This window comes from Carassius carassius, chromosome 5 (genome assembly GCF_963082965.1).
Source record: "Carassius carassius chromosome 5, fCarCar2.1, whole genome shotgun sequence".
Taxonomy (NCBI): Eukaryota; Metazoa; Chordata; class Actinopteri; order Cypriniformes; family Cyprinidae; genus Carassius; species Carassius carassius.
Window position 1 is genome coordinate 34169730 of NC_081759.1, and position 27882 is coordinate 34197611.

Here is a 27882-nt window from a genome sequence, read left to right on the forward strand (position 1 = left end):
TGAGGAAGTTTGTTTGCAAAAGTTGAAATGTTGAGTATTACGCCTTCATACGCTCAGAGACTCTGTTTATGCACAGTTATAGCATCATTAAAAATACAATATGGGGATTTAATTGAACAACCATTTTATCAAGTACTTGTAACATGAGGGTACCATAAATTTCTTGATATTATATAGATGTATCAGTTAAGAAGATTAATAAAAACTGAACTACAGTGGACCTCAAGTTTGGTCATATTTTCTTTATTTTTAATCAGTTGGTTAAAAAAAACAATAATCTGAATGTGATTCAGCGCGCAAATATATACATTTACATTGCATTTTACAAAATACATTTTCATGAATAGAAAACTAAAAAGTAATAATGTAAAATTTTTTTAACCATTTAAAAGCCATTTTTTATGCATAAAAAAGACATTGACATTGCAGTGAAAAACTAGAATAGAATCAAATCTATAAGAGATGGTGAATTTACAGAGGGGGTGTGAAATTTTATAAACTTTAGAAAGTCAGTTTTCTAATGGGAGCTTTCTGTGGAAGTGATTCGACTATTTTTGATGACTGAAAATCATAAAAATCATCACTATACAGAAGGCAGGCTCAATTATACAGGAACAGACTGTACAAATAAATAAAGTGAAATTTAAAAATCTAGTTTTCGGTTAAAAACAAAACTTGCTTTAAAATTCCTCTTGTCATTCAAGGAAAAACTTTTATGTGCTGTAAAATTCATTTAGGTGTGTTGCTCTCATATTTATGCAAAGCATGTGGCTTATTTTTTCTCTTGAAAAGTTTCCCAAGCCTCAGGCTGGTAACACACTTCTATCCAATCTGCAGGGTCTGTGCTGGAGTGTGTTCACTTCTTGAGGTTTGACAGGTGCTAGACATCACACCCTTGGAGGAGGTGGTCTAAGGGCCTGCGAGGGAGAGAATTAACAAGGCTCAAAATATTCAGAAAAATAGCTCTTATGTTTCTAAAGTAATTATAATGCATTCTCTCTTTTCTTTTAAATAAATGTACGTTTTTAAAATATATTTTCTCTATCATTTCATCCAAATTTTCTAAATTTTCATCCAAAGTTACACTAGCAATTTCTGATTAAATTTCATTTCTTCAGTAGACATGAATATTACACAAGTCACATGGATTACTTCATTTTCATGATCATTTTGGAAATCTACTGTGAAATCACATCTACTGTTGTATGTAAAAATAAAAAAGTGCTGCATGTATGGGTTTCACAGAAGACAGTAAGTCATAATTGATTTAAAACAACGTTAGGAATTTTCATTGGTTGATTAACTATTCCTTTAAATACTGATGTAAACATCCGTCATTACACATTATGTAGAGTCAGCTTAGCTACCTGTCGCGCATTGATGTAGTCATTATGCAGAACTCTGGATTGATTTGAAGAGGGTGGAGGTGGAGGAGGTGCTGAAGGCCTTATTGCCTATAGAATAAACAAGAAATCACAAAGTCCTGATAACACTTTCATATTTCATTTGGTAAAGGGTGTTTGTTGTGAAATGAGATGATAAAATTTCATCAGATGTGACTGGAAGTTACCGGAGTTGGTGTCGACTTATGGCTGTTGTCAGGGATGTCCACAACATGAACTTTCTGCTGCCTTGAATGGCTATTAAGAAAACGGCAGCATTGATTAAATGCACTTGATTTATTGACTTCCTCCAGTGTATAAGTGTTGGTTTCCTATACTCTTACCCAAATGAATGTGGCGTGCTCTTTTTGCGCTTACAAAAGAAGATGGACAGTCCAATGAGAAGTATCCCAATCAGGATACAGACAACCACGATAATGGCTATTGTCACACCTAGAAATGCAAAGAGGCAAGAAAAAAAAAATCTTTGTGATTCTCAAAACTAAAAGAATATGAGCTATTTGGAATACAGTTCGTATCTGTGGTCTACCTTTAGAAGAACCTTCACTTCCTGCTGGTGTTTCACAATCTGGTGGCAGCCATCCAGATTCACATCTGCACTCCTTTCTGTGGTCACAAACCTGTAGCATATATACTTACATCAATTATTCTAAAACAAGCTTCCGATGTACTACATGTACTATGATATGGTATTATATTAAGAGCTTAAAAAGTAAAAAAAAAAAAAATATATATATATATATAACATGGAAATTTCCCCATTGCGGGAAAAAACGGTTTATCTAATCTAATCTAATTTGTTTCATTTTATGAGGAAACGAGAAGTTAAGTCTTCGAGAAAGGCATATTTTGGGTCATACCGCATGTCCTCTGCACTTGGCGGAGCAGTTTGTTGCTTTGTAAGCTATCTCTAGGTCAACACACTCGTTCTGGTTACAAACCTGAGAAAACAAATTGTCAAATTGTAATGCTTACTGATAGCAAACCTATTACATTTCTTTTTTATTAGAGGTGACTGAAGGAGTTCATTGTTACTGAACTACAAGGAAGTTTGTGAATAACTGGCATGTATCTAGATACCAGTCTTACCATTCCTTCCCCACATTTGGTGCCAGTATCGACTTGACCATAATCGCTGTTAGCATCGCTGTAGAATGTGGCTTTACAATAGCTGAATTTTACTAGCCGTCCATAATTGGGATTTGCATTGCCTTCTTCACAGAACAGTTTTCCACACATCACATCTCTGCAGATAAACAAAAATATGTGTTTGATCAGACAGTGAAGGGATTTGTGAAGGAATTAATGGATGGACCGATAAATGTATAATCGTACTGTTTTTGGCATCCAATATATGTATTGCCATTGCGTTTGCAGTAGGCGTAGTATTCCGCTCTTGTGTTCTGGTTGTAGCAATAGTCTCGAGCCAGCACAGCAGCTTGATTTATTGGAATAAAAAGAAAAATTAGCACGGTCATATGGGGCTCAACACTAATTTTTAATACTGTACTCACTTGGACCCCACATTTTAATGCACTGCTCCGCTCTCTGTGGGCACTGGCCATTGTAGCAATAGCCTTTCCCATTACTGCAAGGGATTCCATTGACTGTAAAGACATCTTCAGGACACATGGCTGATTTTCCAGTGCATGACTCGGGCAAATCACAGTCATCATTTTTAGGACGACACACATGTGCTGCTGACATGATCTGATGGAGAGGAAGAAAAACATATTGGTAGTTACCAGTAGGCCTATAAATGGATTTCAAATGATTGACTCATTATTTTGAATATATTTCTTGTTAAATTGAGGTTATATTTTGAACTAATTCGTTTCATCTGTTTAAAAAAGTTTGAAATGTGATTGGTACGAAAACCCACGTCATTTGATTTTATTAATTATTCATGAGAGGGAACGCCCCTCGATTAATTTTCCTCCAATCACTGCCTGATGCAGGAGAGCGGGATTCAAAACCACAGTGAAGTGAGACGCAGTTTCAGCGCAGTGTGGTAAGTCTAGTCCGTTTTTAATCTGTTGTTTTGTTTAATCTTTTAATCTCCAAGAACATGAGACCTTCAGCAGCACATATTCCATTTACACAAAGAAAGGCAATGGTGCCCAACTCTTTGAATCTTACCTTACAATTCTCACAACAATCCCCAGTTGCACACTGTGAGCCCTCTGTTAATTTGCAGGTGGTGGCATTGCAGCATGGGTTTGTACACTCCTATGGGTTGTGAAATAAAGACAACGAGTATGTGTTTGCTCTGGGCACATAATAAATTGTATTTTAAGTACTAGTTCTGAGAATTTTGAAAAGCTCTTGGAAAGACATGTACATGCCAAATAATGAACATTCAGTAAAAGTATGCGGTCCATTGTACAAAATGTCTGGCCAAAAAGAAGAGATGAGTAATGTAGTGCATGTATTAACAGATTTGTAGAAATAAATACATGCATTGCATCATCTTATTTTCACACTGCAGTAAAAGATTGGCAAGTCCATCTCCTCCCATAGGCACACCAAAACACCAAACACAACACTACTTTAGTGATCCGTGGTCAAATGTAGAGTATAGCGTTCTGGAAACCATTCCTGTTGAGAATTGTCTGTGCATGTCTTGACATTATATTGACTCTGACAGAATAAAAATGTGACTTGTTGAGTATATTTTAGGGTCTTCCAATGTCATTCTAAATGTACATTTTTCAGTACCTTTCAACAAATAAGTTTGTTTCTTACTTTTCCTTAATATTTTGAGTTACTTACTTTATATAAATTTGTTGACATTTTTCAGACATTTAAGAAACCATAGTCCGCTTACCTGCACTGTTCCACAGTCACATTGTTCTCCTATCTCCACAAATCCATTTCCACATACAGGTGGCTGAATCAGTTCCTTTGGTTTGGGCATATTCATAAGACATTGTGGGACTCTGTTGTTCAGGAAGTCTGTATAGCCAGTAATACTGCAGCTGCTGAAGTGTTGAGGGATGAAATAGCTGCGGAGATATGGAGCAGTGATATTTGCTCAGAAATTTTTTTTGACTCTCCATACATTTCAAAATATAACATTACAGCAGAGGTTGCTTGAAAAAAATAATACTAAGCTAATGAACTGTTACACAGTAAGTACCTGAGAGCAGCTGTCATAATGCACGTGCCATCAGAACAAACGCAGCTGCTGCTGTCATGACTCATGCCCAGATTGTGCCCCATCTCATGGGCCATAGTAGCCCCCACTGCTATAGCGTTAGAGTTGTGATCCTTTAAAGAGGAATTAACAGTTAATACTTAAACTATAGGTCCGGGCTTAGCATTGACAAAAACATAGATTTTTAATTGAAATGTTAATTTAGTCTATATATTATGATGAAGTATTAAGATTAATTTGGCACCAAGTAAAGAAAAAGGCATTGCAGCAAAAAGGTTACACCACATTAAGACCATATGGTAGAAAATATTTTTTCTTCCTCCATTATTGTGAAATTATTCACTTTTAAAAACATGCAAATAGGCTATTTGCCTGCATTTGATGAATTAATTAATAAAACGCCCTAAATCCATCTTCATACTGGTTTTCTGCATATATTCCCCTTTTTATTGCAATTTTATCAGATTATTTAATTTCATCAATGCAAGTTTCATTACATATTTTTTGGCAAATATGTTTGCGACTTGTTATGAACGAATATTAATACCTGCACAATCCCTGTTGAAAGACCTCCACACAGAGTTCCAATGTAAGCTAGACCCACAGTTGCTCCATCAAGGTCGATTGCACTGAGAGAAGGACAAAAAAAATCAATGTTTAATCTAAATTCAACAGATCCTGCTGGATTGCATTTAGTTAGTGGTTAAAGTCTGGTTCCAGTTCATTTAAAGTCCGGTTTCAGTTCCCAAACCATTTAAGTAGAACAGTTTGAAGCAGACAAAGAATTGGAGAAGTTCTGAGCTGATCTGATTAACAATATTGTATTTTCCCCACATGAGAGCTGACCTAAGGAGGTGAGCGTTGTCGTGCTGCTGTCTCGTTACGAGATCGCTGTTCCTCCACTGGGTAAAGCTGTCTAAAGTTGTTCCAGCAACAGAAGAAACTGTTATCTTATCGCTATCTGTCCAGACTTCAAATCCAGTCAGAGCGATAAATGTGTTGATTTCTTTATATGCCTGCAAACCAAGAAAAGGGTGAAAGAAGAGAATTTTATGTTATTATATACTGTGTACAGTGAGGTCCAAAAGTCTGAAACCATTTGTGAATTTTTTAAATGGCAAATTGTATTATTAAAAAAATCTACATAGTACAATAAGCTAGTTGTTACAATTAGTATTTTGTATGCAAAATACTAACACTGACTCGTGAGCTTATGGGAAACTTTGAGCCATGATAACTTGCGTGATTTGCATATTGTTTGTTCAGTGAAGCAAGGATGTCATAGACCATGTCAACATTTTTATAAATCTAGAAATCTTAAATATTTCTTACTCATTTTATGCCATTGTGTTACTTTTTTGAAAAAAAAAAGCTTTTAAATGGAGTTTAAATCTCAGGTTTTTAGATGTTTGGACTCCATTCTATATACATTTTGCACTAGTGCAACACTATAAATAGTTTTATCTGAAGTACTAAATCAGTACTCATCAGAAGATCTTTAGATGATCTAGTCATGTGATTACCACACTCAAGAATCTTTATCATCAAAGTTTGTAGTTGCAATATCCTGTACGATCTGTAAATGTCTGCATGCTGGATTTTTTTTGATAACATATGCATCATCAGTGACTCACATTATTGATGTAATTGATGATATCAAATATCCTCTTTCTTAACTTCTGAAGATCGCTGTCCATTTTCTTGTACTGAGGGGGAACAAAATATTGAATGATGAATCCAAGCGTCACTCAATCACATTTCTATTAGGAAACACTTTCTGAAATCTGTTAGCATCAGTGTTTTTAAATGTACTGTGACAAATTTAGGAACAGTTTGATTCTATGAAAACCACAATGCCGAACAAGCACAAAATACAATGCATGTTCCTTTATGCCAAGGATTTTATTTTATTTAAATTATTTTGTATTAGAATGTCATATATCATCTGAGAGTCACAGAGTACCCAAAAATGTATACATAAAAAAACCTTTATCTGTGAATAATTTTTAGAATAGTTATTCTTCATTAAGGTGGATTTGATTCCAGGTCTTACTTCGCGGTTGTCTGCCACAAGGAAGAGCTCGATGTATTTTTGTTGCTGGAACAAAGTTGGCCCCTGATCGAGAGGAAGCAAATAGATGGAAAATAGAGAACAGATAATTATATCAGTGACAAAAGAAAATTAACTACCCAAATTTAGTGCATGTACTGTACAATATTAAGTTAATCTGGGAATTTTTTATATATATATATATATATATATATTTTTTAAGTCTGGGACACTTCAGACTTATGCAATTTATTGCGATTGTCACTTTAACTTTGCAGAACAATGAATAAGACTTTATCACATGACCCGTCTGAATGTGGTTTATCATTGTGGTTTAACTTTAACTGTGCTTTGCTGCTTTTTGTAATGCTAAAGTAAATGAATAGACAATCTTACTGAGGAACGAGAACGACTTTTGAGAATGCGTGGAGGAACGCCTTCCTCTCTCTCGTCCCAAGTAGTGTTGGTGACTCCACACACTCTAGGCGTCTCTTCATTTAGATCTTCATACTTAAAGACAGCATGGTCGCCATCACCATCCTCAGACAATGGCTCAATCAGAAACCTCTGCTCCTCTGTTTTGAAATAGCCTCTGTGAAGAAAATTCATAATGGGCACAATGTCTTTTGTAATTTCTTTTGGCCTTGCTACAGAGTGAAATCAAAGCAACTGGCAAAAGATGTGACTTAATCAGGGGTGCTTGGGAAACCATGTGTAGATTGCGTGCCACATTTATCCAAGTAGAAAATGCAAGTCATGCTGTAACTTCTGTTCACTGCAGAAAAGTAAAGAACGTGCTTGAGGCGACAAACTGACTGAATAAAGTATTAGTAAAAGCAGCAGAGATTGTAGAAAGAAGCTTTTAAAAGCAGAAAGAAGCTTTTTTAAGATGTACTTTTGTTAAAGCAAGTTAATGCGTGATTGTAAAAGTTAAGAAGAAATGTCTATTAAAATTGTTTCCTTACCGTAATCCATCACAGGTGCTCATGCTAACCGATGACTTGCTGTCATTGACTATTTTCCCTTGATAATAGCATAAATCCTATGGAAGAAAAAGAGTATTAAATAAATCTCTCTATGGATTATAAGTGATGTATGTCATATGTTAGTTATCCTGCTTGTGGTATACCAGATCCTCAGGTGTGGTCGTGACAAGCATCCCATCTTCAGTGTAATACGTTTCGCTATAGTCTTTTGTCAGTAGGCCACTGTTGACCAACACGCATTTTCGCAGATCAGTAACAAATTACTCATTAATGGACAAATCACAATTTGAAATGTGGGAACTGCAGTTTTAAGATGACATACAAATGTTTGACTTTGACAATGGGGAACTTTTTAAATGACAACAAGCGGACATGCGAAAAATGATGACAAAAGAGTCACTGGGGAGACAGACTTACTCATTTTTCTGGAGGTGCATTTCAATGTCTCTACCACCCAGCGTCATAGCGTATTTCACTGTGTCAGGTCTTGACTGCAGGGGATGAAAATAAAATTTAATTTGATTAAAATATTTAAACATGAAATTTAGAGGTGGGTTGATGAGAACTCACCTTTAAGTCTCTTTTTTGTAGTGCGTGTAATCTGATTGGTCGAACAATCTCATACACCTTTGTTCCATCTAGTTCAGGAATGTGACCGACTACAGCAGATTGACAAACAGAGGGAATTATAGACACTGAATCACAGATTAATCATACAAACATACAGTTTGTATATATACATATATATATATATATATATATATATATATATATATATATATATATATATATAGCATGCAGATGTAGACTTTTAGATGTCAGAATTATTCTTAATGATCCAAATATTTTAGTGAAAGCACAAGTGTATACTTGAACCAGATGGTTTAGGTGATAACTGGCAACAGACTTACAAGGATCTGTTATTTTAATGTTATGAGCAAAATCGGTAGACAATAATCTCTGTCCAGGGCGAAATAATGGTAAGATCATGTTCTTGTTTTAAAAGTAGCAAATGTTAAATCAGTTTAGCAAATTAGACTCTGTGAAGAATAGATATGCTATTTTTTAGGGTGTAGCTTCAACATCAGCAATAACACTGTGCCGCAGATCTGATACAAAGCAAATGCATCAATCAAAGTGTGTGCTGTTGTTATTGAACCTGAAGTGTTTAAAGGTACAAAAGTACAGATGGGATGAAAGCTGTCACCTTTTCAAAAGGTTTAAAATATGTACTATACTAATATGTACATTTAAAGGTATATATTTATTTTTATTTAAAGGTTACATATTAGTCACATACTTAAATGCACTATAGGGATAAATAAGGGACAAAGCTGTAATAAAAATAAATTAAAAAAAGATAACTACCCAGTGACAGCTAGTACTTTTTTTTGCAGCCCTTTCATGTAATCAAATAGTCTAATATGCCCAACAAATTACAAGGAGATTAAATAAAACAAAAATAATTGACAACAGTTCATATTAGTTAAGTACTGAATTAATATTGATGCATAATATGCTTGTTAATGAGCCTTTTTATTAATAATACTATTTATCATACTGTTTTGGTATTGGTTGAGCTGTATTTTGTTATATTTACATGTAATACGTAGACAACACAATCTAACATATCTAACATAACATATCAATTAATTACTTCATGTTTCCCTGGGAACATTATCTAAAATGTGCAGTAATGATTTGACCTGATGTAAAACAATACTGTTTTAAAATAATATAAACTAGTGCTGTCAAACGATTTATCGCATCCAAAATATAAGTTTTTGTTGACATATGAGTGTGTACTGTGTATATTTATTATTTATACATACATACAAACACATGCTTGTATATATTTTTAACAAAAACATTTTATGTTTATATATTAGATATATTTAGATTAGATATATTATGTTAACAGAAACATTTATTTTGAATGTGATTAATCACGATTAATCGCTTGACAGCACTAATATAAACAATAATTTTGCTATAAATATAGATATCTTTATCTCACACAGGGCAAATACTGAATTGCATGATTTAACTGACTTAGTAAAGGATCAAGATACATATCAAGGATCTGTACAATTAAAAGATAACACATACAATGTAAGTTCTATCATCCTAAAATCGAACAGTCTTTCACTTCACGACCTCTTTGATTTAGTCAGCGCAGTGCAGTATTACAGCTGAAGAGTCCACAACAGTGCAGAGATAATAAGTTAATCAGTCATTGTGGAGCAAAGTCACTGGTGTATCCAGTATCTTACCTGTGGGATCAAGTGAAACAAACAGAGCCAAGATCCACAACATCAGATGTCTTCTGGCCATTGTCAGTGTACAGAACAACTGAAACAGGATCCTTCGGTTAAGCAAAGTTTTATAGTTCAGATGAAGTGTTGTTTAGCACTTTGAGGAAATGACACAGAGGTATATAAGTTTAGTGACATGCTTGGACACGCCCCTGTGTTAAAAGAATGCAGGAAATAGACCGACAGATCTTGACGTAGTGATACTCACTCTAAGTGTTGACACACACTATAGAAGGATTGTGTATGAGGGTTCAATGGCTTTTTTTAACTGCTCCACACAAAAAAGTACCTATATAAACTGATCACTCAAGGGACATTTGCTTGTGTGTTCAAGAAAATCTGGCCTTTTTAACATTCACTAGTCAAAAAAAACCCCCTCTAATGAATCATCCAGTCAAACAAGGTGAGGTGGTCAAACAGGTCTGTTATTTTACACCACTGCACACATGATTCAGACACAATCTGATACTAATTTTCCTTTTTCCAAATTGTTGTTATAGTGATAGGTAAATGTAAAATGCAAATAGTTTGGTTCACATTAGCAGCTAATTGAAATTTTACTTTATCTAATGTACAGTGATAGACTTGAAGGCCACTATCTCTTTTCTTAACACTAAAACTAAAAGAGCTTGAGTCTACAAACAGGCATATATATATATCTTACCTTAGAAGTACTACTTTAGTGAAACTGCAAGTGTTGCAAACATTACCAGATACAGAATATCTAATCACTTGCTTTCATGTACATACAATTTGCAATGCATCTATGTTATCAAGATATATTGTACATTTTTAACATAATTTATTCAAGTGCATCTTAAACTGACAAAGAATGATTTGGATATATATACTGTACATTGCTTGCAATGTGATGATTAATTCTCAAAATGTTACCAGATGAATATTGAAAGCAAATTGCCTGCATTTGTAGATACATAAAAGTGTAGAGACAAAAACATAAAGCCGAGCAAAATACATTGCCTTACCTTCACTTTGTTGCTCCTCGTGCTGTTTGGCTTTAAGTTTTATTCAAGACTTGCAGATTCATACTTGTTAATACTGGGTCTGTCTGTGGACACTGTCTGATCGTATTGTGAATTTCAAAACTGCATCTATCCTTTCCTTTTTCTTCAGCCTTTGGGTTTTCTTAAAAATGCCAGTACATGAAAATGTGTAATGTGAGCCAAAAATAAGAAACTACTGCCCTGTCATCTCTGATTTGCCTTTCCCACTGAAATGCATTCTTGCTCTTTTTCTAATACATAAGGTCAAGTCAAGGACAATAATGCAGTTATTGTGCCTTCTCCTGACGCCTCCAACAAAGCCATTGTTCGCTTGTCGGAGTGGAGAAAGCATGCAGTGTCCATTAGGGCCGTATGTGTTGCAAACTGGCCCTTTTCTCTCGTCCCTCATCTCCTCCTGCTCTGTCCTTCTGTGACCTAATGCTTAGCTTTCTGTTCTGTCATGCATCTGCACTTGTATATGTGAGAAGAACTACTCATAGATTGAGATTTGGTAGATGATGCTGATCATCATCAAAAACCAATATGTGGTCAAACCCTGGAGCTTCTGGTAAAAAATTTATTTAATATTCCCCAGTGAACCTGAAAGGTTTATGTAAAGAAACACTGTTGACACAGTCAACATTCAGATCCTGAGCATAAGAGTTTAAAAGACACGCATTTGTCAATACACTACTGTTCAAAAGATTTGTGAGAAAACAGTGATAATAGAAAATTCAGAAGAACAGAAATGCTATGTAACATTATACATTTCTTTAATGTTACTTTTGATCAGTTCAGTGCATCCTCAAAAGTATACATATAGAGACAGACAGACAAATAGAAAGAGTTAGAGAGAGAGAGATAGATATATAGAGAGATAGAGAGAAAGATAGATAGAGAGAAATATTTATAATATACTTCCTGTAAAGTCCACATGAATAGAGCAGCTTTTGGAACTTCTAAGAACTTGTGCAGGGTAATACTGTTTGAGACAGAGTTTTGAGTTATGCAGAAAATATGATTTCTATGTTAAAGCACATCCAGATAATTGTTTCAAGTGGCGTGCATGGACCCGCAGAGACCTTCAAAGATCATGTGTCCACATTCCTCCTCTGGGTAACAGTTACAACATGTATTTGAGCTGCTGAATGCATCCACAGATTCATGTGCTGTTTCATGCCATAGACCAGCTGTACATCTGTCTTAAGATTGTATTGTTTAGTGGAAGCATAAACAAAGAATAACTTAATATCAATATGTAATTCTGTTGTTCTTTGAGTGACACGAGTGTTTTCCAGAATATCAGTGTATAAGCTTAACTGATAGACTTGCTATCAGGTTGCTACATCCCTGTTCAGTTTGATAGGTTTTGGGATGAAGGTTCTCGGGGATAGAGATAGATCTTGGGAATGTAATTCAAATTTTTGACCACTTGGTGGCAATGTCCCCAAACTACTCAATGCCAAGTTGCATGCATAATAGTCTTTACTGAGATTTGTTTAAATCAGATTTCTCCTCGCAAAGATGTTACCTCCCTTTCAATGATTATGCTTTTTTCCCCCCTTTTTTTCACAAGTGTTTATATACCAATTTTTTAAAGGGTGCCTCGGAATAATGTGCTCTGTTGCCAAATCCTAAAAACAGAAACCGTTGCTGCCACAAGAGGGCTTTCTATGCAAAAGTTTTGCAGAACTATAGATGCTTTTTCAATATATAAAATAATTATTTTACATCATGGGAAACCTATGAAATCCACTTCTCTGTTCTCCAGTAGAATCATTTGTGTTTCATTTCTTGGTCTGTTTTTGTCCTTCTGCATCACCCTCCATAGTAACTGATGAAAGAACTTCTATAAAGAGAAAAAGAGACTGGCAGACTTGTTATGTGATTTGTTTAGTCTTCAGCCTTTTAAGTTTTATAGAGATTAAGTGACAGAGATCTCATCTTGCAGATGTCAGCTTTTGGATGATGCAATTGCTTTTAAACATATTAATATGATGTCTGCGGCTTGTTTTATTCATAATGCAGTCCAAATGTCTCATTCACTGTTTATATGTATATGTGGGGAAAGTGTTGTTATTGTTTGTTTAATATGGGTAATAAGGCTGACTGTGTATTTCTCTTTTTGGAAAGATGGTCATATTTTGATATACTGTATATAATGCAGTCCATGTTCTGTATATTATTCTGTTCCTGTCTGTGAGGAAAATGAGTTGGCATTCAAATGTGGCACTGTACACAGGCAAGATTATTTGCATATATCAAACAGAACAACAGCAAAGCAAAACAGTGCCTTTTGTATTAGGGATACTTTTTATACCTGGCTGTAAATGCATCACTTTGTTGTGTGTATTTCTTACTTTGTACTGCTGATATTACCTCAGTGACCTGCTTCCCTGTTGTCTGCTCTTCTGATGAATATCCAAGGCTTTTCTGAGTTAAATCATCCGCAAGACCGATTCCTTTCTTGGTGGCTGTTTTAAAGCTGCTGACATGCTTACCAGGCCTTTTTTTCCACTCACTGCACAGAGCCCGCTCTAGGCACCCATATTAAACCCAATTAAACCATGATTTCTGAGGCTAATTTGAGCAGGGCACTGAACAAAAAGGAAGACTGGATGTTGCAATAGTACAGTGGAGAATAGGGGTTAATTACATTTTTCTGTCCTCCTTTTTTGGGGTTAGAGTGTAATTTGAGGGACACTAAACTCATATCTGTCTCTGAGATGTATTTAATGTACTGTACATTTTTGTGTGTGTCTGTGTTTCTTGTCTACTAATTTCTGCTGATATAGATGAAGTTCTAGTTTCTGTATCCTGTATGACTCAAGTGCTGTTTTATGGAAAAGATGTTCAGATTTGCATTCACTTGCAGATATCTTATATATCTGCAAGTGAAATATGAACATGTACAATTTCCACACAAAAAATCAGCCTTTTGCAGTCTTTAAAATTTTTTTTTTACAGCAGTGGAATTAATGCATTGCCAGGTTGTTGCATAATTTATATTGCAGTATTTATTTATTTATTTGAAAGTGTGTAGTAAGATAGATGAATAAGAGGTAATCCATTTAAGTTTGTAGGCATTTCAAATTAATATATATATATATATATATTATTAACAACAGGTTGTAGAATTTGCAACTTTATGACTTAATAGTGTGGTTAAACCCCGCCTCCACAGAAGATCGACACCTGCTTCTAAATCACTGTCTGTTTAGCCCCGCCCACTGATTCAGGCATGTAGTGTAAATAATGAGAGAGACAAACGCAGGTCTATTCAGAAACCCAGTGATGAAGTTAATTTGATTAACTTTATCTTTAATGAAGTTCCAGACAGTATCAGTAAGAACTTGATCCTTTGTTCACTTCATTTTTCCGCGGATTCGTTTACAAACATGGCACAATCCCACACAGGATTTTTAGAAAGATTGAAACTAGAGGTCTTCACGGGTCCAAAAATTCATGCCCGAACCCGAAAGAGACCCGTAATGTACTACACCGAACCGACCCGGACCCGTCTAATATTTCCGTCTAACATCGCGTTTGCGATGGGTCGGGTATTGGTAAACATAATGATCGCTCACCGCTGTCAACGTTTTTTGTGCCTTTGAATCATGTCGTCATGTCACTCCGCAAGTAGTCCAATAATTTGTCACGATTGAAGTTCAAAGTGTTCGCCCACTATTCTGAACCATCTACTCACGTGAACAGCTTCAGTTGATTGACGAACACCGTGAACACGGGTGATTCATGTAAGCAAATCCAATATATTGCCTTTCATTTTTATATGCAGGTCTAGTAAAATTTGACCAATCAATTGATCACTTTTGTCATGATTCCATAACATTAATGTTAAACGATTCTGGGCTAACTTAGCAAAGTAACGCCATGTTGGTTATGGCTTAGCCTACTTCTAGCTAGAAAGTTTAGCAGCTTCTACCAGGCTCGAAATTGCCAACATTTTTGTCGCATATGCTCCTGAAATTTAATCTGTGCGACCTAAAAATATATTTGGGAGTAACGTTATATGCGCGGAGCATATGAGCATATCTGTCCACTAATGACTCGTCCGATTTGCGAACTAATGACTCCTTTGAACCGATTCACTTTAATGAATGCTTAAATCTGATCTGGGTCGAGTTTCCCGATAACAATGTATCTTAGCTCTGAAGAGCGCTCTCAAGGTTATAAACGCTCGCCTAAATTCCACGCGCTTTTCCCAAAAACTTTACTTGACATGAACGCGTTCTGCGTGCTATTAAAGAGTCGCTGTCCATTCGCGAAATTCGTGCTGAAATATAACCTATGGAATCGTATTCTGAACGTTCAACCTAATAATCATCTTCTGTTGGGAATTAACAATCATAGAAGTCTATAATAAAGCACTGACAAAATGGCTAAACAAAAACACAAGAAAAGATACCTTTCAAAAACATAGAGGCAAATGAAGTTGTTATTTTTAATAGATGTAAAGGACACCACAGTAATAAGGAAAAACAAAACATCTAAGAGAGATTGAGAGAGAGAGAGAGAGCGAGAGCTATTTTTTGGCTCACTCTTTTCTTTTCTTTTCCTAATTTTACAAGTTGCAAGTTACAAAAAACACAAGCAGCGTTTGATCACGGCCGGGTGTTCTCCGAGTCCGATGACTCCGATCGCACGGGTATTACACACAATGTTAAACAGACCCGGGACCCGAGGCAATAGACTCGAACCCGACCCGGACCCGGACCCGGATGATCATTTAAAATATAGACCCGAACCCGTACAGGTCCCGTGTCGATGGGTCTCGGGTGCACTGTGAAGACCTCTAATTGAAACACAAAGATGATTCTGTGCCGACTATATTGGATCTGACAGTAATGTCACACCACACAAGTTTAATGAGTATTTATGTGGTTTTAACCTAAATCATAGCAGCGTCCATCTATGAAGGATATAGGCTGTCAATCATACATAGCTATTAGCCAATCATAGCACTGGGCGTTTACTTCTGAGTGTACAATCCGCCATGCCTATTCAAACAAAGAGTTCTGATGAAGGGGGTCAAAACTAGACAGAAAATAGCCTATTACTTCTAAATGATGGTGTTTTTTATGTAAATCACCTCTTTTGAGCAGATACAGGTCTGTTATGATCATTAAAACAACAGCTTTAGGTGATGCACAACCATTTGACAGGCTCAATTGTCTGTTTGTCCAAACTAGTGTCTTGGCATGGGCTTGGTATTATTAAGTAACACAGGAAACAGCTGAGGGGGGTGTGGGTTGTTTGGTCAGAGCCTTTTGACAGGCAGGGAGTTGCAGGCTTGCTCAACCTTGTTCCCCAGCCAGGATGAACAATAAAATGCCGGTATGTGGGCTCCCGACTCTTCTTTCTCTTTATTTTTGGGCTGTCCTCCTATCTCGCCCGTCATAGTCAGGTCAGTTTTATTTTAGTTAAAACTCTATTTTATTAATTTTATTAGCTTTATACATTTTAGTTTCAGTAATAGTAGCTATAGTTAAGGAATCCGCGGAGGAATCAAGTGAACAACAGTTTCCATCTAAAATAAGTAAGATCCCACACTTGTGTACATACAGAAATCACAACCTTGGGAAACACCGCATTAGTTCAGTGCATCTGCCACTTGTTGATTCTCGTAAGCAGACAAAAATATGTCCGGTAAACTCTACCACAAGGTTTGAAAAGTAATTCTTTGCCCATGCAAATGATTTCCTGTTTGGACGGCAGTATGTGGACACAAACTACTAGGCCCTCAGCAATAGGCTAGTGCTAATCTCACTATAGCTAACAGGAGTCATGGTTTACTCATCGCTAATGAGGATCATTTGGAGAATGTTTGTCAATGTGGTGGTGCAATGATGCAGTTTGCTTACAAAACATGCTCTGCTTTTGTTTGTGTCTGTGAAACTATTACGTTTCTGTGAGTTTCCCGTTTGTAATTTGAGAGCATAGATTCTGAATGATTTTTTAAGAGTGCGTCAAACTATTTTCGAAGTCAACACATGCTTTAGCTCAGTTGTATTTTGGCAATGCTTCCGCTGTCCCACTTTTACACTGTTGTGAGGACAGTGGCTCATGGAGACCAGATACTATGGTGACACTCTTACCATATACAGTGTAATCACTCCTGGTAGTGTTTACAACACAACAAGTCTCCAAAGCAGTGATAAAAAAACGTAGCAGTTGTGATGCACCACAGAAGTTTTTTTTTTTAAATAATAATAATAATAATGAAATAATTATATCCATCCTACCATTTTTAAATAATAAAAAAACTACAATAAATTACTTAATAAAAAAATTAAATAATAATTTAACAAAATTAAATAAAGTTCCATTCAGAAGATATGGTGGTCAGTGATTATTTATTTTTAAATAAATGTATAATTATGTTCAGCAAGGGCACTTTAATTTGATCAAAACAGACAGTAAAGAAACATACAATGCAAATAGATTTCTTTAGATTCTATAGATTCTTTTGAACTTTCTATACTAAGAACATTCTTGTCAAAGAATTGTGAAAATCAATCAAAGCTGTCCACAAATATATTAAACAAGCGTAACTGTTTTTAACATTGATAATAACAACAATGTATTAAAATAGAAAAATTGTAAGTTTAAAAATATTAGTATTTTTACTATATTTTTTATCAATTAAATGCAGTCTTGTTAAACACAGGAGTAGACTCTAACCAAGTGCTGGAAAGTTCTCAGAATTGAGAAATAAAGTCAGAATTGCATATAAACTCGCAATTGCGAGACATAAATCTGAGAAATCTGAGAAATAGTCAGAGCTGCATTTTTTTTCATATCCTGATATGTTCTCAGAATTGTGAGTTTATATCACACAATTATGACTTCATAACGCGCAGTTGTGAGCTATAAAGTCAGAAAATGCAGCTCTGACTATTTCTCAGATTTCTCAGATTTATGTCTCGCAATTGCGAGTTTATATGCAATTCTGACTTTATTTCTCAATTCTGAGAACATATCAGGACCTCCCCCCTGCAATTCTGACTATATATCACAATTGCGAGTTCATAACTCTCAATTCTCGCAATAACCTTTATTTTGAATATTTTTTTATTCAGTGACGGAGACAGGCTTCCAAACATTGTAACACACTGACTGTTTAAATGATTTTCTGTGGTAACTGACAATGATGTCACAGATTCTGTAAATGGAGCTTAACCCAGAATATTCCTGTGAGTTTTATTGTTGTTTGTGAGTATGAACAATTTGCTAAGAACTATTTGCTCCAGGACAGGGTGATGTAATATAATGTACTATGTCATTGTCAGCATTGTTGTCCTAAAGCACTTATCTGCCTATAACCACTTCATGATCCATAGTAAACAGAAGGGTGAGCCGAATGGTCAGTACAGAGCAATCTTCTCTTGGTGTGAGATATTTAAGAAAGTGAGGGGCTTTGTGGAACAGGTCACCGTAACCACCCAGGGAGAAAGAGAGAGCTGTGACCTTAAGCTATGGCTAACGGTGCTAACTCAGATCGGCCAGTGAGTACACATGGGATCCGGCTCTTGTCTGACTTCGAGATATCACGCTCAGTGTAAAGAGTGGTTGAAAGAATGAGAGAGATATGGGAAACAGATACCTAGGGCAAGCGCTGGCAGATAGGGAAGGGGTGGTGCTTTATCCGGTTCTGGCTAGTTTAGTGCGTAATGCTGCCTGGGTGCCTGTGTAGGAGCAGAGCTGATGTCTCATGTAATCCTCATGCTCGGGCTTGTCCCTGGATGCTGAGCTTGCATGTGGAAGTGTGGGGACACACAAGCTTTCAGTCTTGGTAGTGTGCCAGTGTCCACTCTAGTGTGTTCTGTGCCCTTGTTGACCATTCTAGTTATGTCTAGGTTATGCAAACTGGATTATTCAGTTTTTGTTGTTGTTATAATTGCTTTTTTGTATATACATCATTATGGATTATTCCAGATTCATTTGAAGTTTTTTTTTTGTGGTTCTTTCATAAATCATAAACTTTTCAAATAATAATTATGATTTACAAAAGCAAGATACATTTTTTCTCATGTGGTGAAAATAGGTTTCCATACATACATTAGAATTTCATTTCAGAAGTACACTTTTTTTTTTCTTTTTTTTCTTTTTTTGACAGAAGTGAACTTTATTTTTTTCTGTAATAATAGTAATAATAATAATAATAATAGGAAGTTAAAAACTTAATGTACATCAAGTAAAATGTGACCCTGGACCACAAAACCAGTCTTAAGTCACTGGGGTATATTTATAGCATTAGTCAACAATACATTGTCAAAATTATCTAAATTTTCTTTTATGCCAAAAATCATAAGGATATTAAGTAAAGATCATGTTCCATGAAGATATTAAGTAAATTCCCTACCACAAGTATCTCAAAATGTAATTTTTGACAACTTTAAAGGTTTTTTTTTGCACCCTCAGATTCCAGATTTTCAAATAGTTGTATCTCAGCCAAATATTGTCCTATCATAACAAACCATACATAAATGGATAGCTTATTTATTCAGATTTCATGTGATACATCTCAATTTGAAAAAAATATATAAATTGACCATTACGACTTTGTTGTCCAGGGTCACAAATAGTTTATATTTGGCAAATCATATACGCTTTTTGTTAATACATATCCTTCAAATGAGGTTTAGGAATGTTGAATGGGATCAAACAAGTGTGTGTGAAACAATTATTATGTAATTGTTAAGTTATTGTTCATGTTTGAATAATATTATCTCCAATGGCTTTTCTCTTTTTATATGGCCAGGATATTTCCTTTTCCGTCGTGATTTCAGTCTGAATCTTAGCCAGGAGAAGACTGGGAATGGTATTTGGGCACGATTTAACAGAACTGGCAGGCTACCAACCATAGTGCCTTTGGTGGTAGATGCCTGTTTAATGACTTTTTCTTAAGAAGCTAAGCTGCCCTCCCGTGCTGCTCAAACTCTGGTTTTAATGTTTATGATGGTTCCAGTCAAGACATCCAGTGGCTCTGTAGAAGAGTGTTGTGTTAGCAGCACAAAAGGTTGTGGGTTCGATTCCAGGGAACACACATACTGGTAAAATAAATAAAATAAATTATAGCCTGTATGTACTGTAAATCACTTTGGATAAATGTGTCTACTTAATGTAAAAAATATAAAATAAAGACATGGCTGTTTAAAAAACTGTTAGATGCCAGCTCTTTGTCTTTTACTGTGAATGCAAGCTCAGTGCCAAAACTATGATTACAAACAACATTTGAGTCCCAGAATCAGGCTGTCATACAAAATGATTACCGTTAATCTCACATCTTCCTGTAAACAGCCTCTAGCAGGCATGAATAAAATGTGCTATTTGTGAGTCTGTGGACTAACAAATGTTGAGCTATTAGATCAAGCTGCATAGTTGTGGGTTTGGCTGACCTGTGGAGGCCTGTGATTTGAATGGTGGTGTGTTCAGCTCTAATTTTTGTATAGTATGACCTAAAATCTTTAAAATGATTTGTAATAACATCTCTAAAAGTTGAGAACCTTTTTTGTCATTCTGAATGAAAGATTTTGGGAAAAAATCAATACTCTTGACTTTGACCGTTTTTCAAATGCTGCATTTCTAAACACTGATGCAAATGATACTATAAAAACAAGTTGAGTAATTAAACTGGAATCTCCTGCCACAGACATTCCCCTGTGGGCAGATTTGACTGCAATGCCCAGATGCCATTATACACCTGTTATTATAGCAACAGAGCTAATGCTTCTGAGAATTGTGCTAAAGGATTCTTCACAATGTGTGTGCTGCTGAGTATGCATGTTTAAGTTTTACATTATAGTTTATACAATGTTCACAATATGGCAACACAGTGTTACAAATAAATTATAAAACATGGACTAATCAAATTAAAATGCATGCATATTCTGTTTTGCTATTATTGAAAATGTCATACATTTATTTGGCCAAAGCAATAAAATAAAAAATAAAAAATCAGGCTTCAACTTCCAAACTGCAAAGAATATTATTGTAGTGAATTAAATCATCAGAAATTAGTCTTTTAGACTAATTAGACATTTATTATGTACTATGAAATAAAAATACTAGGCCACTTCGTTTGTCTTTCTTGTTTCAGACTTTTTTTTTATAGGCAAAAATAAAATTATGATGACTGCATTACAACATTTGATCAATGAGTCATGGTCAGAGTATAAAAAATGTAATGAAGTTTGGTCATGTGCTATGTAGGTCTGCTTTAGCATATCAAGTCATCTGCTCCAGGGACCAATGCTGTCATATCCGACAAGCTGAAGACTCTGGCCCCACGGTGCTTAGTTAAGCAAAGCATGCAGGAAGGGATGAAAACAAAGAACAAAATTCTTTACTTCATACAGCACACTGAGGTAAATGCCATTTTTTAAAAACATCTTCACAGCTGCTTCCTTCGATTTTTACTATTCAGCAGCAGTTACATGCAGTGAACACTGCGTCACTGTTTGTGTTGTTGCATGACGCCATTCTCTACAGAAATGAAAACAGAAAGCTACAATTATAAAAATTAATAAATAAAAAAATGGAATCATAATTCCAGACACAACAGATCTTTGCAATTCAGCCATGACGTGTTATTATGTTAACATGGCAATCCTGATCTCCCGTTTGAAGATTTATTGTGCTTCTCTGCAAATCGCATAACGTCAGTGGAAACAGCACAGTTAATAAATTGTCTTCATGTGTAAAACTACTTCATTTTCATATTCTTTATTGTGCACAGTGTTTGCCTCTCATCTGCTTTGAAGTTTTATGGGCTTCAATACAGCCAAAAACAGACTGGCAATGTAATCAGAAACTAATGGGTGTTCATCTCTATGAATTGAATTTGAGAAGTTTGATCACTATGGTTTATATTTTATATAAGGTAGTTTATTTATTTATTTATTTATATATATTATTATTTATATATCAATTTGTTTATTTAAATAGTTTTTATTTTTTTCATTTAAAACACATTTACTGATTAATGCACTTCGTGGTATGGGTTCTCAGGTTTAAGTGGGCATATAGGGAAAACTGGGTACTCTTTTAATCAGCAACTGGCTCCAGGCGTGTGCAGGGGAGGGAACTACTTTTCCTTCAGGCAGACCAGCTGAAGCAAACTTTGACCTGAGTTAAATTTAGTTTCCCCATTGTTAGGATTGATAAAGTACACTCAGCTTGTGCTTGAGAGGGCAGGACTAGGCTCTCAATCCAAAGCTTCCTTTACCATGTCAAAAGGCCATATTGTGCTCTATGTGCAGGACTATGGAGAACACTCTGCTTATATTTATGACATGTTCTTGGCGTCTCTTTCCGCACATTTCCCATCCTCCTTGACTCCAGTCATAACTGTTATGCCAGCCTGAGAAAGACTGGTATCCTGTTTCGCAACACACTCACAATGGATGCCAAGTAACCGGCATTCCACAAGATTACTGCATCAATGGCACATTTTTGGGGTCTCTGGAGGCCAAATAAAATGCCATTCCAGAACCTGGTATTCCATTGTTTTCCACAATGACGGTTCAAATGGAATTGCCCTAACGCAAACCAGACAGAGAATAAACAGAGTGCACCAAGATGTGTGTTGAGTTTGGTTTATGCAGAGCTTCTTATTATTTTTGCTGTGTTATCTGAAAAGCCCTCAGCAATTTAGCAATTATCAGATAAAGTGGAAAAGTGGCTATTTATGGCTGTAATACTACAGAATAGACATATGTATATGTATATATATATGTAATAATATATATGTTTGTTTCAAAGACTTGTATCAGTCTACATATAAATAGGTTTATTACATCATCCATGGCATAGTTAGTAAAGAATTGGTTATACAGGTTAATATAGTTAATAACACCTAATTAGAACACCATTGTGATGACACCATAATTATTTAGAAATATGATGAGAGTCAAGTGAGTTTTTGTCACGAAACTACAGTACAGTCATTTGTATTGTTTGCAGGGAATGTTATTATGTATGAAATAACCAATCAAATGATGGGGTTTGTTAGATTTGTGACATTGTATCCTTACTGAATAAACGAATAATAATAATAATAATAAAAATGATCACCAACATTTTTAAAGCGTTTTTTTTTTATTGAGGTCATTTCATTATAGGGCACCAGACTTTTCACCACATTTTAGGGTTCCCACATCTCCAAAACCCCGCATTCCTACAAAAATGTGGTAATATCTAAATTAAAAGCTATTATCTAATATTTCTTAACGGTAAACTCCATAGGTTACAAATGCATCCCCTATATGATAAACCTTGCGCACTCATGTCGTCAGCGCTCTCATCCATAATTACTGGCGTTTCCAGAGCTGGAGTCATGTTGGCTCCAAACGGGAAGGCGTTCCTCAGGGCAGGCAGCGCTGATGAAGTCATCTCCGTAAGCGGGAGCTGCGCTGTCGCTCTATAAAGAGCTTGGCCTCACTGTAAACTCCTCACTCGACTCACAGCCACCAAAGCGGCTAAGTCCGGTCAAGTTGGCGACTCCAACGCTGCTAAACAGCACCAAAGCCGCAAGATGTCGACCGACATGTACTCAGAATCTCGCCGGGTCTGCCCTTCGATCCATGGCAACAAGTTTGACACGGCCAACCGAAAGCGAGCGGTGGCCAACATCTTCGAGAACGTCAACCAGGACGCACTGATGAGACTATTCCAGAAAACTGGGGACATGAAAGCCGAGGAGAGAGTGAGAAGCATCTTCTCCTTCGCACACGACCCCGAAGAGACGGCCAAAGCTCTGATGGCTCTCAAGCAGAGGAAAAAGGACAAGTTCCTGCGGATCGCGGGGATGGTGCGACACTTTCTGAAACTGCGTTGAGCGACTTCACGCGTTGACCCGCGTTTGCGTGGTCGTTTATTTCAGACTGCCTGTGACATTTACAGCCTGGCGATAACGGACACGTCCAGATTAGTCGAGAAGGAACCTCACGAGATGAAGGAAAGCCTCGTAAACGACACGAGTCCTTTCATGAAGGATGGGACGCACGGGATCTGGAGCCGTGGAGGCGCTCAGTGTGAAGGAATCCCGCGGCGCGAGCACGCAGAGCCCCTCGTGCATCATAACGTGAAATAAATGTCTCGTGAACTCTATGCATTTTAAAAATGGACATTATCACGAAATTCTTCGCCTTATAGGTGTATTTGTTGGTACACAAGAACTATGACTGGAGACAGAAGTTATATTGCCTGAAAACTGCCTATGCATTGTCTCTGTGCCAGTTTAATATTGTGTTAACACTCAACGGCCACTTATTTATTTGTCACAATGTTATAACACCAGTTATGCATTTTTCACAATATCATTTTTCATTGTTCATATAATAAATTATTAACTAAACATTTGGACTCTCTTCTCTTTCTTGACTTCATATTTTTTAAAAATAAATTGTGGGTTCTCCTGGACCCATTGGTCCATAGAATTGATCCCATGTTTCACACTCAAAAGGGTAAAAGCTGTCACTCGGGTGGTAGGCTACTCTTTAAAAAGGTGCTATTTGTACCATTAAGTTATGTACCGTTAGGGCTAAATTAGGTACAAAGTTGATACTGCCTTGTTTAAAGTAGAAATGTTAAGGTATAGTATTTAAGCAGAGTTTGACATTGCTGTTGTGTTTAATCTAAAATATAGTCACGGCATAGTGTAACCCACAAACCCAACAGTCATCCTGAGAGATGTAACAGATATTATCTTCAACAATAAATTTTTTTGTTAGCTCTCAGGTGTATTTGTTTTTTAGCTTTCACTTTTTGGGCTGTTTTGCAGGATGGTCGCACCTGTCACTCACCACAAGGTCTGGTTAACTTTCATTCAGGCTTGTCTCTTTGCTTTGCAGATTAGTAGACCGGCGAGAACCAGTTTCTGGTTGATTCAGCCGTGTTTGTTAAAGGTGTAGCCTATTACATTACCATGGTGTGTAGATGGTGTGTCTTTACCAATCTCTTTAGATCCTCCTCTGTGTTAGTTTTTTTGATATATAGCGATAAGTCATTTAGCAAATTCAGGTGTTTTGGCATGGTTTAGGATTAGGGATGGCAGAGGGGAAGATCAGTGGATGCTAATCTTAATGCTCTGATAGGTCACAGTACTGGCTCAAACCAGTTCTGATGGGCTGGGAATGCGTCATCTGACATCTGACTACCTGGCGGTCATGTAAGGTAACAGAGCCCAACACCTTACCTCTTCGTCTTCCCTGCCAAGAGGGAATTTGCTGTGTAAACATTCACCTGCAAAAGGTGACTGTTGGAGATACACACATAAATAAAATGTGATTGTTACAGGTTGTGTGAAGTGTGACCTATTATTATAACCTTCGAACTAGAGCAGCTGTGGGAGTTCAGTAACACAATGAACTGCGACATGATATTGTTACAAGACAGACTTAATGTTTGAGTTATTCACTGTCAGCTTGCATCCAATTTTCCATTCAAGCAAACAACAATTTATTATTATTATTTATTTTTTTAATTCGTCTGTCAGCTTTGATTTTCATGGTTTTTTTATTTTTTTATTTTAGGGTAACATGCTTGTTTAGGTCTACTATGGCTAAATATTTAAGCCAATTGTCCTGTCTGTCTCGTGTGCTGTATGAAATGCTTGACTCATGATTGTCCTCTCTCACCCACCCATTTCCTTTCTTTCACTGTGTTCAGGGCAAGGAACTTTGAAGTGAACCGACTGTGTGAAAGCAATATGTGTGTGTGTAAGTTTCTATAGTGACAGGAGGAGCAAGGTACTGACAGCAAAGCTGCTTTTATCAGTTTACAGAGGAGTCAGGCCTCTCCGGTACAAACCGGTTCAGAGACTGACAACTGATAAAGGAACCAAAACTGCTTGTGGTGTTGCATCAGAGTTAGTGAGGAGGAAAAGTTAATTTAGACGAACAAGAAAATAAATTCTAGTAGCATGTGGTGATCTTCTGAAATGGAGCAAGTTTTTTTTATTTTTTTCTGTCCAATATAAAATTATTCTACATGTTCATTTGGTGTTAACTTGTTTTCCATATTAAAGCCACGTGGAACATACTTATGTTTAAATTAACACACTACTGTATGCATTTAAACCAATCACATCAAATTCTCAAGTTTACATATACAGTATATATAAACCGTTTAAAAAAACTTTGAATTAATAGCCGTTTAATTTTACTATTAATATCAATACAAAGCATTTTGGTGTAGGTGTTTTTCATTTTATGCCCTTAGGCCAAAAAAATTATATCTGGCTGTAACATTAAAATTCATTCATAGCTTGGCATCCTATTGGTTATTTTTTTGTTTCACAATCCAAAAAATGAGGTGTTCAAATTTTCTCTAATTTTAATTACAATAATTTTGGTTTATTTTACCCTTAAAAAATGATCAATATAAAAGTGATAACACTTTATGTCTGTGGTTGTCACAAAAGCAGAACCAGGCAGCTTTTCAACGTCATCACTCAAATGCCTCCGTAAACAAGTTTTCCTCTGCTGACTATAGAAGTCTAGTTTCTCTACCGGTCATGTCACCAGCCCAATCCAGCTGCTGACAGACTCACTTCTCTACACGCGAATGCCCATTAATGCCCATTGTGACCAGTATCCTCTATTTGCATCAAATAGTCTATAACGACAGTGATAGGGAAACATCCACCACACTGCGGGAGTTCAACAGACGTCAGTCAGGACGAGAAATGGCTGTTTTACAGGAAAGAAGGGATTACAAGTGGGGCAGGCGATAAATGGTGTTTTCAGACTGTTTTCCGCTATGCACGCAGACATAAGTCTCTGTTTCCTAAATCACATACTTTATTTGTAAGTCACTTCAAGCCTAGATGGCACTGGGTGAGAGATGGCTCACATAGTGATGAAAAGTCCATTGTTACCAATGGATAAATCAATTCTTTGTGTTTGTTTGTATGTGTATGTTTACATTTGTGCGTATTCATGATACGTCAGTACGGTACATTGCATCTAACCCCTACAGCCCCAGCGTCACTCGAGACCAGCTATGCTGACTAACTGACGCAAAGTCCACATCCCCAAAAAAATATCTGGGACATTTCAGACATATTTCTGCAATTTCCTGTACTCTGTATTTCCGTCACTAGTGATGATTTTGATTTTTGCTGTGGATAAATGGAAAAAAAAGTGAAATTGAAAATAAAAAATGCATACAAGACAATGTTTTTAAGAATGAAAGTTAAGTAATTAAGTACATTTAAATGACACATTTTTACTACGCAGAGTTGATTATTAATCAGTATGAATTCTTGTCCATGCATCTACATACTGTTCAAAACTGGAGTCAGTAGGATTCTTAGAAAGAGAAAGATTTGTACTTTTCTTAAAAAAGAATGCATTGAGTTGATCAGAAGTAAAGACTTTTTCATTCTTAACATTTTATTTTTCAAAATAACTTATGTACTTTTGGACATTCTAGCTGTTAAATATTTTTTTCCACTAATTCCTTGGTAAAGGTTTCTACCTAAATGTTTCCAACACCGTTAATAATAAGAGAAAATTCTTAAGCACAAAATCAGCATGTCACAATGATTTCAATGACAATGAAGAATGCAGTAATGGCTGCTGAAAGTTCAGCTTTGCCACCACAGGAAGAAATTAAATGTTAAAATATAGAAAATTAAAAAACTATTAGTCCAAATTGTAATAATAATTCATATTATTAACATGTTTACTGTATTTTTTTATTTAAACAAATGCAATAAATGCAGTCTAGGTGAAAATGAAAGACTTCTTTTAAAAACTTAAAAAAATTAAAGCTGCAAGCAGCATGGAAAAGGCACGCACACGGGCTCACCAGCACTTAAGAAAACAGCAAATGGTCAGCAATATGCATTTAAAGTGATAAATATAACGGGGATATGTCAAAGGAATTTATATGTGCCAAACTTCCTGCTGCCAGCTGGTGGCACTATGAATATTGGCATG

The 27882-nt window shown here is 36.0% G+C and overlaps 2 protein-coding genes across 2 annotated transcripts; one reads left to right on the top strand and one right to left on the bottom strand.

The window, feature by feature from the left end:
* Positions 1-234: 234 nt before the first annotated feature.
* LOC132141383 (zinc metalloproteinase-disintegrin-like batroxstatin-1) lies at positions 235-10100 on the bottom strand. The gene is made up of 22 exons (XM_059550841.1): positions 9870-10100; positions 8167-8255; positions 8014-8087; positions 7740-7818; positions 7576-7652; positions 7007-7202; positions 6614-6676; positions 6195-6266; positions 5407-5576; positions 5108-5189; positions 4543-4673; positions 4231-4408; positions 3543-3632; positions 2918-3113; positions 2739-2841; positions 2493-2649; positions 2264-2344; positions 1933-2023; positions 1727-1835; positions 1571-1640; positions 1368-1454; positions 235-917 (listed from the first exon to the last, which is right to left on the bottom strand). The coding sequence occupies exons 1-22, from the start codon at positions 9928-9930 to the stop codon at positions 888-890; spliced, it is 2286 nt and encodes a 761-aa protein (XP_059406824.1). The 5' UTR covers positions 9931-10100; the 3' UTR covers positions 235-887.
* A 13219-nt stretch (positions 10101-23319) lies between these two features.
* Positions 23320-24293, top strand: LOC132140438 (transcriptional and immune response regulator-like). The gene has a single exon (XM_059549214.1). The coding sequence runs from the start codon at positions 23472-23474 to the stop codon at positions 23772-23774; it is 303 nt and encodes a 100-aa protein (XP_059405197.1). The 5' UTR covers positions 23320-23471; the 3' UTR covers positions 23775-24293.
* The last annotated feature ends 3589 nt before the right edge of the window (positions 24294-27882 follow it).

Bases quoted from the DNA above. Each gene is read 5' to 3' on its own strand.
- LOC132141383 (XM_059550841.1), bottom strand. From the start codon at position 9,930: ATGGCCAGAAGACATCTGATGTTGTGGATCTTGGCTCTGTTTGTTTCA. The intron at 8,088-8,166 runs GTGAGTTCTCAT...CATCCCCTGCAG, and splicing joins TACAAAAAAGAGACTTAAAG to TCAAGACCTGACACAGTGAA. The intron at 7,653-7,739 runs GTATACCACAAG...TTTCTTCCATAG, and splicing joins CGACCACACCTGAGGATCTG to GATTTATGCTATTATCAAGG.
- LOC132140438 (XM_059549214.1), top strand. From the start codon at position 23,472: ATGTCGACCGACATGTACTCAGAATCTCGCCGGGTCTGCCCTTCGATC.